This window comes from Apteryx rowi, unplaced genomic scaffold, assembly GCF_003343035.1.
Source record: "Apteryx rowi isolate R43461 unplaced genomic scaffold, aptRow1 scaffold_287, whole genome shotgun sequence".
NCBI classification, from domain to species: Eukaryota; Metazoa; Chordata; class Aves; order Apterygiformes; family Apterygidae; genus Apteryx; species Apteryx rowi.
In genome coordinates this window covers 1,016,044-1,029,309 of record NW_020449274.1, presented here as the reverse complement: position 1 = coordinate 1,029,309, position 13,266 = coordinate 1,016,044, and the positions used below count along the sequence as shown (strand labels likewise).

The following is a 13,266-nucleotide window of genomic DNA, read 5'->3' as shown; positions in this document are numbered from 1 at the left end:
CTATTTTCAGTGAGGCTGTAGCTTGGCCATCACAGATTGTGTTCTAACCCTCTCAGCAGGTAAGGTAGATTTTCCCCCTTCAGATGCAACATTACAGTTAACAAAGAACATTTTGTATGTGGGATGAATTTTTTAGGTTGTGTTTGCTTTGTTTTGTTTTTGCTGCTTTCTGATGATTCAGGATTTGGCTGCTGAGAGACAGAACCACTGTATTTTTCTTGTTCAAAAAACACAGCAGTTGGGCTTTGGTGCCTTGTTGAAATGTCTTTGTATTGCCATGGTTCAAAAAATTAAACAATAAGAGAAGCAGCTCTAACCAACCTCCCAGCTGTGTTAGCTGAACACTGGTCATTTTATTGGCTGGCCTAGCTGTCGCTCATGCTGTGGGAGATGAATACCAGCATAGCTGGACAGCCTTATTCTGATGAGCTGTGGCCATTGGGGCTGCCTCACTGCAGCAGGGGTGTGCTTTGCACTTCCCTTCTGCTTGTCAAGCTGGTTTAACCTGTGCCATCCCATCAGCCTCTCCAGTTCTGTTTCTCCTATGCAGCTGTGGCTGTGCTCCTCTCCAACGTGTCCTTGCTAGAGCTCCTGCAGAAGATTTTGCAGTGCACCTGGTTGTGGTCCTCTCCCTCTGAACCCACTTACCTGTCATCTGAAGATGCCTTGCTCTGCTCTGGGTGGCTGTTGGCTGCTTCCCTCTTAATTTATCAGCATCGTTACAATGCTGAGGTGAGAATCACTCTTGCAATTGGATCCAGGGAATGGCTAAACCTAACCCCCCCCCCAAACCTAAATACTTAAAAAAAAAAAAAAAAAAAAAAAAAAAAAAAAAAAAAAAAAAAAAAGAAAAAAAAAAAGAAAAAAAAAAGAAGGTTTGCATTGAGCTGGAATCTGCTCACCTTGATAGCTTTTTCATATTTGTCTACAAGTTATTCCTTGCTGCGCTTCTCCAGCTAGGCTGGAGGCTAGCATGCTTCTGAAGGCTGTGACATGAATCACTGGAGAGTTAGGGAGGGAGACAAAAGTCCTGGGAAAGAAAAGCATACCCAGCCTTCTTGATCAAATCACTTTCCTCTTCAGGACAGAACAAAATACTTCTTAAGGTGTTTCTGAAGGGAAGGCTGGCAGTGGGAGGAACAGCTCCCATGTTTTAAAATGCTTTGTTGGTACTAAAATGATAGGCAGTGGAACAGTCACAATCCAAATCTGTTATTGGCAAATAAGCGCTCAATATTAACAGAGCTGATATAAATGTGGGCAGCTGTCATTGTATTTGATGCTTTGCAGTCCAACAAGAGAGCTGAGCTGGAGTTGTCAGCTACTATTGGAATTACAAGTGAGAGGGAATGGAGCACTTTCTAATGCCAACACAAGGGGATGACATTCCCTTCAAAGTATCTAACCTTGCCTTTTTCTCCTCTCCTGAAATGAAGTTAAACAACATGGCTTGAATTCTGAGCTCTGTTCCTGCAGTTTTATCTGGTTGAGTATGTTCCTTATGAGTCAGTGCATCTGTTCATGGATGATAAAATCATCAGGCATGTGTGCATCTGCACAGATAGGCAAGGATTGGTTTTCTAATGCTGTGGGAGGATTTTTTCCAAAAAGCCAGACCAGATGAAGTCTGTACCTGTTGCTTCATGGGTGTGTATGATTAATTCTTACAGCATTGAACTTGTATGGACTGACAGCTGTGTGACTGTGTAGGGAAACCTGCTTGTCCCTGCTCTATTAACGTTACACACAGACAATTTACCTTTTCAATTGACAGGTCAGGGCTGTGTCTGGGTGGTCAGTGTTGTGCCAGTCCCAAAAGGGGCTCAATTCTAGTGGCTAGTATTGAGTTTCATCTTCTGGGAGAGACTTTCTCAGCTCGTATTGATCCTTGAAGTGCAATCGTTTAATCACTTAGAAGCCTGTTGGTTAGTTTTGTCAGTACCTTATTGGCTTGATGCACTATGACGTGAAATCCAGAATCCGTCTTGCACCGGAGCTGTGGAAAGAAACTACGGATGCAGGTGGCAAATGGGAGCAGTTCCAGGATGCTTCAGTGTTTCTAATCTTCAACACTTCTAAGCTTCAATGTTTCTGATCTTCGGATGAGGGGGAAGGAGAGGGGATAGGATGTAGAGTCACTTCTCTTGCTGCTTGGTATTGCTGATGCTGCACAAAGCATCCTGGAGGCCCTTGCTGAGAGCCTTTGCCCTTTGTGGCTGTGCCTGTGGACTGATGCCAGGCTATCCCCCAGAGCTTGCAGTTATTTAGAGGGGAACAATGGCTCCAAGAAGTGTGAGCTGCTCACATTCATCTCAGGCTGGTGTTAATAATGAGGACTTGTCTGCCCATAGCAAGCTTGTGCCTTAACTGTGTTATTTCTGGTGGCTGTAGCAGGAGCCGGTAGCTGCTTGGGGCTGTGGATAAGCATGGGACATGGGTTGGACACTATTAAAGATTTGGGCTTGCCAGTGCTTAGACAAGTAACCACTGCTACCCCTGTTGCACTCATGTGGTATTCCCAGATCTGCTATTGAATATTTCTCTTCAGAAGACAGTTGGAGGGAATAAGCTGGGTGATCCTTGTGCCTGCCCTCCCATGCCAACTCTTTGCCTTGCTGAAGAGCAAGTTTGACCCCTCCTGGGGCTCTGTGAAACTTCATGCCATTCCCTGCTGAATGGCTGCTCCATGAGGGAAACAGTGTATTGCAGACTCTCCTCTTAAGCCCACCATTCCTGTTTCCTCTAGTCCAAGTTCCTAACCTCCTCTGTCTCCCTCGCCCACACCTTCTTGTGCTCGCCTGTAAAGTAGTTCCTAGCCCTGGGCTCTCTGTGGGCTTCCCAGCTGGAGCAGGCAGGACCAGCTGTTTGTTGTCACTGTTGCTTTTTGGCTGCCCAGCTAATCAGTCTTGCTGACTGGCCTAAGGTGGTTAAGGTAAGGCAGTCTTCAGTAATGGCTGTTCCTAGTACTCCACATGCTCAGCGATCTGCCAGCCATATGCCAGAGGGCATGCAGGGAGGTGTGAGAGTGAGACAGGCTAATGAGATTTCACTGTGGGTTGGAAGTTGTGCAGGGTTGGCAGCTAGTAAYGAGTGAAACTTGAGGCCCCAGTTATGTGACTTTACTTTCTGGATCAGAGTCCTGAAACCTTGTTGCTGTTCTATTGTTTTTCAGAGTATCATCATGGGATAGTGTCTAAGGACTGAAAGTATATAAGGAAGCAGTTTTTTACCAGGTCAGACCAGCACCATTTTTTCTCTTGTATTTCATTCTCCTCTAGGTTCACCAGACGCTCTCTCTAGACCTAACAGAAGTCCTGAATGCAATCATCTTCAGGAAGAAGAAGCCCATCCTGCTGCTAGGTATTTGGTGTCTGTTATGGGGATATGATTTGAAGCAGGTGCTAATACGAGATTGAAGGAGGGGGAAGGCTCTAAGGGCAAAGTGACTATGGGATGGGGCTGTGCAGGTGATGGTGGGGATCTGGAAGCTTTGGTACATTTGGCTTAGGGAGTACATACTTGGTGGTAAGGAAGAGCAGAAGAGATTAAAAAAAAAACACAAAAAGATGCAAAATTCATCTTGGAGGTGGGCAGTGACATCTGGAACTGAGCATGAAATAGGTCTCAGCATCTCAGAGTGGGAGGTGAGCAAGGGAATTTGTTGCCATTCCTACCTGCATCTGTTGGCAACTGCTGTGCCTCTCCAGTGGGCCCTTAAGCTTGAATTTTCTCTCCTCACGTCTCCCAGGCTGCCCATAGGCACCAACAAAAAGGGCAGGGGAGAGGAAAACACTGGTATCCACTAATGAGTGGCTCTCTGTCTAGTAAGCATCCTGCAGTTCCTGAGAGCTATCCTGCGACAGAACTTCTCTTCTCTGCTGGTGACTGTCATCCAAACCACAGCCCAAGGTGCGAGGGAACCACAGCTGACATCTCTGGAGGATTCTGCCCTGCACCCCCTTGCTGTGCGGCAGGTCTTCTCACTTGTTGTCAGTCTGCAGAACCTCCTGGTGCATGTCTACTTGCAGGTATATAAAATAATGCTTTTGGAACACACTAGTGCTGCTGTGGTTCAAACACTTATATTAACCTGCGGAAAAAACACCCTGCAGCAGGACCCAAGGGTCTGCCTTTTTTTCTTTCTCCTTGTTTTTTCCACCCCTTACAGAGCTGTGATGAGGAGGAGGGGAAATGTTCTTGCTGCAGTGTATGCAGCATGGTGCAGTGAGTAAGAAGGTAAATCAAGCTATGTGGTTCTCCCTGCTGCTGAACTAGACAGCTTAAATTCTGTGTACTAACCACAATCTCTGTTATCCCACCTCCTGTGTTCTTCAGGGCCCCTACACCCATAGGGACAGAGCTGGTAAAAATGTATCAAACTCCTTCCCCACAGCCCTAGCAAGCTGCTTTGGGGAATAGTTCATCAGTTCACATTTAACTGTCTTGAGTGACATTGGCTTCCCACATTTATTCTTTGAAGACTGTTGCTTGCTTTTATAGTCAGAATAAGTCCTGCCTTTGTCTGACTCCTTGACGTGATGGATCATTTACAGCACATTGCATCCCATGAAGGAGATGAAGGGTGTTACTTTCCTGTGCTGAACACTCTCAGAGCCTGCCACTTTCTGAATTTTATTCTTGCAATAGCTGTTGCCTGTGTTGTTTTTTTCTTTTTCTTCCTCTGGGCATTCCAGAAAGACTTGCTGCTCTCTCAAGCTGTGGTTGCCTGCCTGGAAACCTTACTGGAGTACCTGTATGTGAAGAACCAGGATGTTGGTAAAGCCTTCCTTAGCCCTCCGTTGTCCTGGGTCTCCCTCCTACAGTGATTTTGAGCTCTTTGATCTCCATCCAGTAGGGCCCTGGAGCAGATGCTTAATGAGTTGTGCCCAATGTGAAAAATGATTTGTATGCCTAAAGTTAATCATGTGCTCTGTGGGATGAAATCACAATGCCTGGCTCCCTTGAAGGAGTGAGCCCTCACTTTGGCTCTAGATACCAATATGCTTTCCAGAACAAAGAAAAAGACACTACCACCCTCCACCCCAATCTGTTAAGAGTGACAGATTTAAGAACTGAGAGGGAGGGAGGAATACACTGCCTTTTAATTCCAAGCCAATTGTAACAAACCTTTAAACCATAAAGTTAGAGGAAGGAGGACTCACTTAGCCTTAGGGAATGGAAGCTGGAAATTCTAGATTTCCAGGGGCAAATGCAGACCTTGGTTTCAAGAGTCCATGTCAGACTTAATGTATTCCATGTTAGCACTATAACATAATATGACAGTGTCATAAAGTCAGGGTGAATGAGTAGGCCTTTCCACTCATTGTCAGCCTCCTGCCACAAAGTACAGGTGTTGGCTCTGATCTTAAAACAGAAAGAGAATTCTCCGTACTCTGACCCATTCAAATCAATCACACAAACATTAAGAGAGAAGGGGATGGAGTGAATGAATGCCAGACAAAAGGGACATTGTTGGGAGAAAGGAAGTTGGTGAATGAAAATGTAATACTGCAGATGAATGACAGCCAGTAGCTGTAGGGAGTCTGTTAAAAGGCCTTGTTAAAAGGAAAAAAAAAAAGTGGCAGGCTATGGGGAGGTTCCACTGATTTAGGATAAAGCTGAAAAAATGCCATTTCAGCAACAGCTGAACCCTTCACTTTAACTGCCTAAATTCTTATTGTGATGCAGAAGTTAACAACAGCAGTAACAAGAGTCTCTTTATTCTGAGTGGCATGAGGATCATGGCTTTGTTTGACTGAAAGAAACAACAGCATTGCAAAGAGTGCGGCCTGGACTCTGCCTGTAGAAGTGTCCTCATTTGAGGCTCTTTAAAAGCCTTTGTTGGTCTAGAGATTTTTCCAGGTATGCAGAGCAGGCTCAGTACACAATGCTGGTACCTTCTCATTTCCAGCAGCTAAAAAATACCTCCCAAACACTTTACATGATTTGTTAGTGCTGCTTTTTTGTAGACAAGATTGTCATAATGGCAATAGGGTGGTTATGTGATTGCTGGTGGAAAAGTGACCTTTCCAAAACAAAGGCCTCAGACCTGATGGTGAGTTGCTGTGGTATAACAAGTTCTCTCATACCAGCTGATCTGCTGTAATTGTCCATCACATGTTCTTAACCTGCAGTAAATACAAGGTGATACAACTTAACTTAGCATTCACTGAGAGATTTCATGCTGTCACACCCAGTGGCCTTGAGCCTTACCTCTTTATATCATCCGTGGTTCTTACTAAGAACCTTTTCTTGTTTGTACTGCTGCCATCAGCCTAGCTGATCCCCATGGTATGCTCTCTGATGCAGATCCAGTCTCAGTTTGTGGAGCTTATGTTATAGGGCTTTCTTCTTTCCCCAAAGAGGATTCTGCAGCAAAATTAAACTCTTGGTCAGGAAACACGTCCTCATATTGAAAGCAGAGTTTTTTGTTTTTTTTTTTAACCCTGGGCTAAAGATATGCCCTTACTTTTTTATGACACACACTCCAGAAGAAGGTTTCTCTTCCTATAAAAGCATAAAGATGGACAGAACATATTTTCTGCTTTAAAAAGCTATGAAGCTTTTGTCCTCATGACTGAACTCTTGCCAAAAGAGTAATAGATTTAAAAGCAAATAAGAGCACAGCAAAATACCTTGTTGGTGTTTTACAGCTTGGGGTCTAGGAGAGAAGAACTAGGGTCAGTATGGAAGACTGTCCTTATCTGGGTCCAGTCTATCTCCTGGCAGATTTTAAAGCTGTTTTTGATTGGCTTCTCCTTCTCTCCCAGCACTACATGTCGCCTCACAGCCCTGGCACCGGTTCCTGCTCTTCACGCTACTCAGTGGGGGACGGAAGTCCTTTATGCAGCCAGAAATTCTCAGGGTCATGACTTTGGTGAGCAGGGGAAGGGTAGGCTGTTCTCCATTTCTGCAAGTATGTTGGTATAGTGCATGTGGGTTGGCTATTGGAAAGTACATCATGCACTTAGCCTCTACACACACACACACACACACACACACACACAAACAAACAAACAAACATGCAGTCTTAGACGCTGCTGTCACGCTGTGACTATACTCATGTCCCATAGTAATACCTTCAAGCAAACTTCCCTTCTGCACCCTACAGAAACTGACTGCTCTAAGTGAGCACATCCTGTTCTTCTAGTGTTTGTAGCATTTATTCCCATCATCTAGCACCCCTGGGGAGGAGAGGGGAAGGCTACAGAGAACATGCAACCACTGTTGCCAGACTGGGAGCATGCTATGGTTCTTTGAAGAACAGAGCTGCTCATGATATCACAGCTTCTCTCCCACTCTTTGGCCTTATGGACCTGACATTTCAGGTCAGGGAATTACAACAATCTACTACCTAGCTGTGTGTGGGGAGGCCTGGCAGCAAGAGAGGGATGGTCTTGCCCAGTAGAAATACTCAAGATAAAGCTCTCATGGCAGTGGATGAGAAGAAGGGGTTATTAATATGCACCTTCCCCTTCCAAATACACAGTGGGGTCTGTGAGCCTTTCTTGTTATTATTTCACTTTTAAGAGGTGGTCTGGTTCAGTTCAGTTCCTTCCTGACCTAAACCAAAGTAAGTCTACGTATAAGTCAGAACAATGTCAATAGAGGTATTTGCACCAGTTCTATTAAAAGTGGTGTAAAAATTAGGCCTGTGGTTTGGGTGCTGCAGCATCTCTTCACAAAGAGGAAGTCTTTCCAGGAGATGGGTCACTTTTGGAGTCTGTGGGTCATTCACTATTTATTGCCTTTCTTTTGCCTTTTGTTCAAGTTTGTGAAATACCAGAGCAGCAATATTATTTCTCAAAAAGAAATAAGCCAGATTCTCCAGGAGGCAGCAGAAGCCAAGTTATCAGAGCTGCCTGAGGCCACATGTCGTGCTCTTCGTCTCTTTCTTCGTCAGGTAAGAGTGCAGTGGCTGTCTAGGAAAATGAGAACGGAGTTTCCTAGAGGATTGCTCCCACCTTTGTTGGGAAGCCATAAACTTCCTTTAAGGAGGTTATAGCAAGGTGATGGGGAATCCTGCAGCTGCTAGCTTGGCCTGCTGCTGTGAGGGATGTATGGTGGAATGGGAAAGTGAGTGATGCCAGCAGCTGCTTAAATTGTGTCATTAGTATTGTCATGGGCCCCTTGATTTTCCCCAGAGTAGTCTGAAGGTTTCATTGCTCTGTGTGGAGATGAGGGAGGGAGGTGTGAAGGAACAAACACAATAGTTTGCTGATGGTTTGGAAATCATTCCTTCTTCTAATGGCTCAGATTCAGAGCAGTTGTCATCAGATGGAACCAATGCAGGCAGGGACTGTTCAGACCTTGCTGGAGAGCCTTCTGGGACAGACGAGGACTCGTGCAAAATATCAGGACATTGTGTATCCTTTTGCTGGGCAAATGCCTTTGATAGGTGATACTAGGGTGGTATATGTAACAAAGGTAGAACTTAACACCATTTTCTTCTTCTTTTCTTCTTTTATTTCTTTCTGTGCTTCTCCCCACTTTCCCGCTAAAGTTGAACAAAAGTGCAAGTAAAACACTCTTAGTGTTTACTATACAGGCATACCTCGGAGATATTGCGGGTTTGGTTCCAGACCACCGCAATAAAGTGACTATTGCAATAATGCGAGTCACGTGAATTTTTTGGTTTCCCAGTGCATATAAAAGTTATGTTTACACTATACTGTAGTCTATTAAGTGTGCAATAGCATTATGTCTAAAAATACAATGTACATACCTTAATTAAAAAATACTTTATTGCTAAAAAATGCTAACCATCATCTGAGCCTTCAGCGAGTCGTAATCTTTTTGCTGATGGAGGGTCTTGCCTCGATGTTGATGGCTGCTGACTGATCAGGGTGGTGGTTGCTGAAGGTTGGGGTGGCTGTGGCAATTTCTTAAAATAAGATAGCAGTGAAGTTTGCCGCATCGATTGACTCTTCCTTTCATGAAGGATTCTCTGTAACGTGATGCTGTTTGATAGCATTTTACTCACAACAGAACTTCTTTCAAAATTGGAGTTACTCCTCTCAAACCCTGCCGCTGCTTTATCAACTAAGTTTATGTAATATTCTAAATCCTTTGTTGTCATTTCAACAACGTTCACAGCATCCTCACCAGGAGTAGATTCCATCTCAAGAAACCACTTTCTTTGCTCATCCATAAGAAGCAACTCCTCATCTGTTAAAGTTTTATCATGAGACTGCAGCAATTCAGTCACATCTTCAGGCTCCACTTCTAATTCTAGTTCTCTTGCTATTTCCACCACATCTGCAGTTACTTCCTCCAGTGAAGTCTTGAACCCCTCAAAGTCATCCATGAGGGTTGGAATCAACTTCTTCCAAACTCCTGTTAATGCTGATATTTTGACCTCCTCCCATGAATCACAAATGTTCTTAATGGCATCTAGAATGGTGAAACCTTTCCAGAAGGTTTTCAATTTACTTTGCCCAGATCCATCAGAGGAATCACTATCTATGGCAGCTATAGCCTTACAAAATGTATTTCTTAAATAGTAAAACTTTGAAAGCAAGCATGAAAACAACATGAATCTCATTGTACATCTCCATCAGAGCTCTTGGGTGACTAGGTGCATTGTCAATGAGCAGTAATATTTTGAAAGGCATCTTTTTTTCTGAGCAGTAGGTCTCAACAGTGGGCTTAAAATATTCAGTAAACCATGTAGTAAACAGATGTGCTGTCATCCAGGCTTTGTTGTTCCATTTATAAAGCACAAGCAGAGTAGATTTAGCATAATTCTTAAGGGCCCTAGGATTCTCAGAATGCTAAATGATCATTTGCTTCAACTTAAAGTCGCCAGCTGCATTAGCCCCTAACAAGAGAGTCAGCCTGTCCTTTGAAGCTTTGAAGCCAGGCATTGACTTCTCCTTTCTAGCTATGAAAGTCCTAGATGGCATCTTCTTCCAATAGAAGGCTGTTTCGACTACACTGAAAATCTGTTGGTTAGTGTAGCCACGTTCATCAAGTATCTTAGCTAGATCTTCCGGAGAACTTGCTGCAGCTTCTACATCAGCACTTGCTGCTTCGCCTTGCACTTTTATGTTATGGAGACTGCTTCTTTCCTTAAACCTCATGAACCAACCTCTGCTAGCTTAAAACTTTTCTTCTGCAGCTTCCTCACCTCTCTCAGCCTTCACAGAATTGAAGAGAGTTAGGGCCTTGCTCTGGATTAGGCTTTGGCTTAAGGGAATGTTTGATCTTCTATCCAGACCACTAACACTTTCTCCCTATCAGCAAGAAGGCTGTTTTGCTTTCTTACCGTTTGTGCGTTCACTGGAGTAGCACTTTGACTTTCCTTCAAGAACTTTTCCTTTGCATTCACAACTTGGCTAACTGCTTGGCGCAAGAGGCTGAGCTTTCGGCCTGTCTCAGCTTTCGACGTGCCTTCCTCACTAAGCTTCATCATTTCTAGCTTTTGATTTAAAGTGAGGGACGTGCGACTCTTCCTTTCACTTGAACACTTAGAGGCCATTGTAGGGTTATTAATTGCCCTAATTTCAATATTGTTGTGTCTCAGGGAATAGGGAGGCCCGAGGAGAGGGAGAGAGACGGGGGAACGGCCGGTTGATGGAGCAGTCAGAGCACACACAACATTTATCGATTAAGTTTGCCATCTTATACGGGTGCAGTTCATGGCGCCCCGAAACAATTACAATAGTAACATCAAAGATCACTGATCACAGATCACCATAACAGATATAATAATAATGAAAAAGTCTGAAATACTGCAAGAATTACCAAAATGTGACACAGAGACACAAAGTGAGCACATGCTGTTGGAAAAATGGCGCCGATAGACTTGCTCGACACAGGGTTGCCACAAACCTTCAATTTGTAAAAAACGCAGTATCTGCAAAGCGCAATAAAGCGAAGCGCAATAAAATGAGGTATGCCTGTAGTTAGCTAATTTGGGGATGAAAGGTTTACTGATGGTTCTCTGTGCTGGGATTGTATTCATCTATATGACAGAGATGGTTTAATGAAAGGGGCACAGGCCTGGGAGCCTGTGACTTCGAAGCAGTAATGATTCCAATATTGATCTCCCTGGAGAATGAACAATCACTTAACCTCTGTCTGTGTGCTAACTAGCATTGATATGTCTGTGCAGTCGTGCAAACCCAAAGATGACTTGAACACTTTCAGAGCGTGGGGAAGGCAGTAAGCATTTGGAAAGTGCTGAGTGGGGTTACCAGATTGTATTCTGCTTGAGTCCCCTGCTGCAAATTGCATTCTTTTCTTCTCCATGGACAGGAGGGAGGTGCCACACAGAGATTACTTTTGGAGAAGGAGGGAGCCTGGTGTATGTAGCAAGTGAACTCTTTGCTTATTTCTAAAACTTTCTGCTTTTGCCTTCCTGTTTTCTTCATGCCGCATTGCCTCAGACAGGTAGTAGTCATGGAACTGGCCCCGGCAATGATTTCCTGTGGGGGTGGGGACTTCTCCATCCTACCAGTGAGGTAACACGTCATAAGCCATGTGCAGGATTGGTCTATGAGGTTTTTTTTACCTACAAGAAACAGTTTGTCCTCAGGCTTACGCCCCAGTGGGATACTACTATGTGGAGGGAAGCTCAGGGTTGTCTCAGAATGGAAGTTCCCCAGGTTCAGATGTTCTTCCCAGCCCCATGAAGTTCTGCGCTGTCTTTGCGTGTCTGTATGGAGATGAAGGAAGGTGGACAGGAAGTCTTGTTACATTGCTAAAGTGGCTCCTTATTTCTGGCTTTTCCAGATATGAAGAAGCCTTCAAATCTGAGTTATTAGAAAGGGTTTTGGAGACACTCAAAGTGCAGCAGTGGTGGCTGCCTGAATAGGAGGGTCACAAGCATGGAAGACAAAATCCTCTGGTCAAAAGCAAGGTTTAAGATCAGTTTTGTCCAGAAAGAATTTTGCCCAGCTTCAACCACACAAGTGTTTCTTGCATGTTTTGGTAGGATTTCCATGGTTTCAGGGAGGGGAGTTTTAGTGATGAATACCTCCTCTCAGCAATGTGTCAAAAATGGGAATTCCAGTTTCATGCTGGAGTTTCAGCCATGCCCTTCCCTTTGGTTTCCACTCATGGTGTCACCAACAGATGCCTGGGAAGTGTGGCGGTGTCCCTCTCACACATCAGAGACTGAAATGAGAAGATGCAGTCGGTGCATGCAGCAGAGGAACAAGAAAAGAATGGAATAGGAGACCCCATCCTGCCCTTTATTCACAATGAGTTGAAGAGAGAAGATGGACAAAGGAAGTCATCTGTAGCTCATTTTCAAAAAATGTTTTGTTGAAAATCATAGGTAAAACCTGGTTACTGAAGTGGCTCCTCTTTTCCTTTTCTGTGTGGGAAGAGGCCTTTTCTTTGGAGTTGCAGGGGTGTTTGGGGGGCTCTAGCCAGGACACCTGGGGAAGCAGATGTGCAGCTTATCCCACTGAGGAGAGGAGACTGATGTCTTGAAAGTGGGCAGTGGAGCTGAGCTTTCTCAGTTCACAGATGATCTACTAGGATACAATCCCAGACCCTTTTGTTGCTTATTTCCTCTAAACCCTGTAAGAGCTTCTTTCTCACTGGGGCTTTTTATTAAAGAGACTCCCGCAGCTCTTCCCTTGCAGAGCTGCCCTCACACCCTTTGCCTCTGGCATCCCTGCCCCACACCCCCAGGGCTGGTACCGAGTCCCTGTGTCAGGGAGCAGAGCGTAGAGAGAACCCAGTCGGTGCTCTGTGAACTTACCCCTTCTGTTGAATGATCTGACTTTTGACAAGAGAGCGAATGATTTCTTTCATTTTTTCCTCCCCTGGTGAGAGCTCCCGCAGCCAGAGAGGTTCCTGAGGAGCTCCAAGGCAGCGTGCTCTGGGGGTGGCTTTTCCCCAGCTTCCCGCCTAGCTCAGTCCCTTGCCTGTACCAAGGGAGTTTCCTAGGATTTCCTCCATGCTGTGAGCACAGGCTCTATTCCCCTGCTGCTAAGCCAAGTTTCTGAGACCTAAGGTGGCAGGTGCGTACGGCCTTCGCCCTGCCAAAGGCGGAGGGGAGGAAGCTGATGCGGGGCTGCTCGCCGTGTGAGCAGCTGCGGGGAATGTTTATCTCCCCGGGGTCGGGGAAAAGTTCTCCCTCTCCGTGCCCCCGGGGCAGAGCTCCTGCCCGGGAGCAGCCTGCCCGGCTCCCTCTGACCCGGCTCCGGGCCCCGCGGCGCGCCGCTTCCCTCCGTGCCCCGGTTTTCGGAGGGGAGGGGAGGGGAGGGGGGGGGCTCCCCCCGCCCGGCAGCGCGGGGCTCCGCCGCGGGC

At 45.4% G+C, this 13,266-nt stretch overlaps 1 protein-coding gene across 1 annotated transcript in view; it reads left to right on the top strand.

The window, feature by feature from the left end:
• The window catches only part of MEI1 (meiotic double-stranded break formation protein 1), a 40,568-nt gene extending 28,280 nt beyond the window's left edge, over nt 1-12,288 (top strand). The window contains exons 24-31 of the mRNA XM_026069140.1: nt 551-732; nt 3,279-3,360; nt 3,826-4,028; nt 4,695-4,776; nt 6,771-6,877; nt 7,772-7,903; nt 8,257-8,366; nt 12,079-12,288. Of these exons, the coding sequence (XP_025924925.1) occupies nt 551-732; nt 3,279-3,360; nt 3,826-4,028; nt 4,695-4,776; nt 6,771-6,877; nt 7,772-7,903; nt 8,257-8,366; nt 12,079-12,124 (944 nt within the window). The 3' untranslated portion in view covers nt 12,125-12,288. The remainder of the gene's footprint in view (nt 1-550; nt 733-3,278; nt 3,361-3,825; nt 4,029-4,694; nt 4,777-6,770; nt 6,878-7,771; nt 7,904-8,256; nt 8,367-12,078) is intronic.
• The last annotated feature ends 978 nt before the right edge of the window (nt 12,289-13,266 follow it).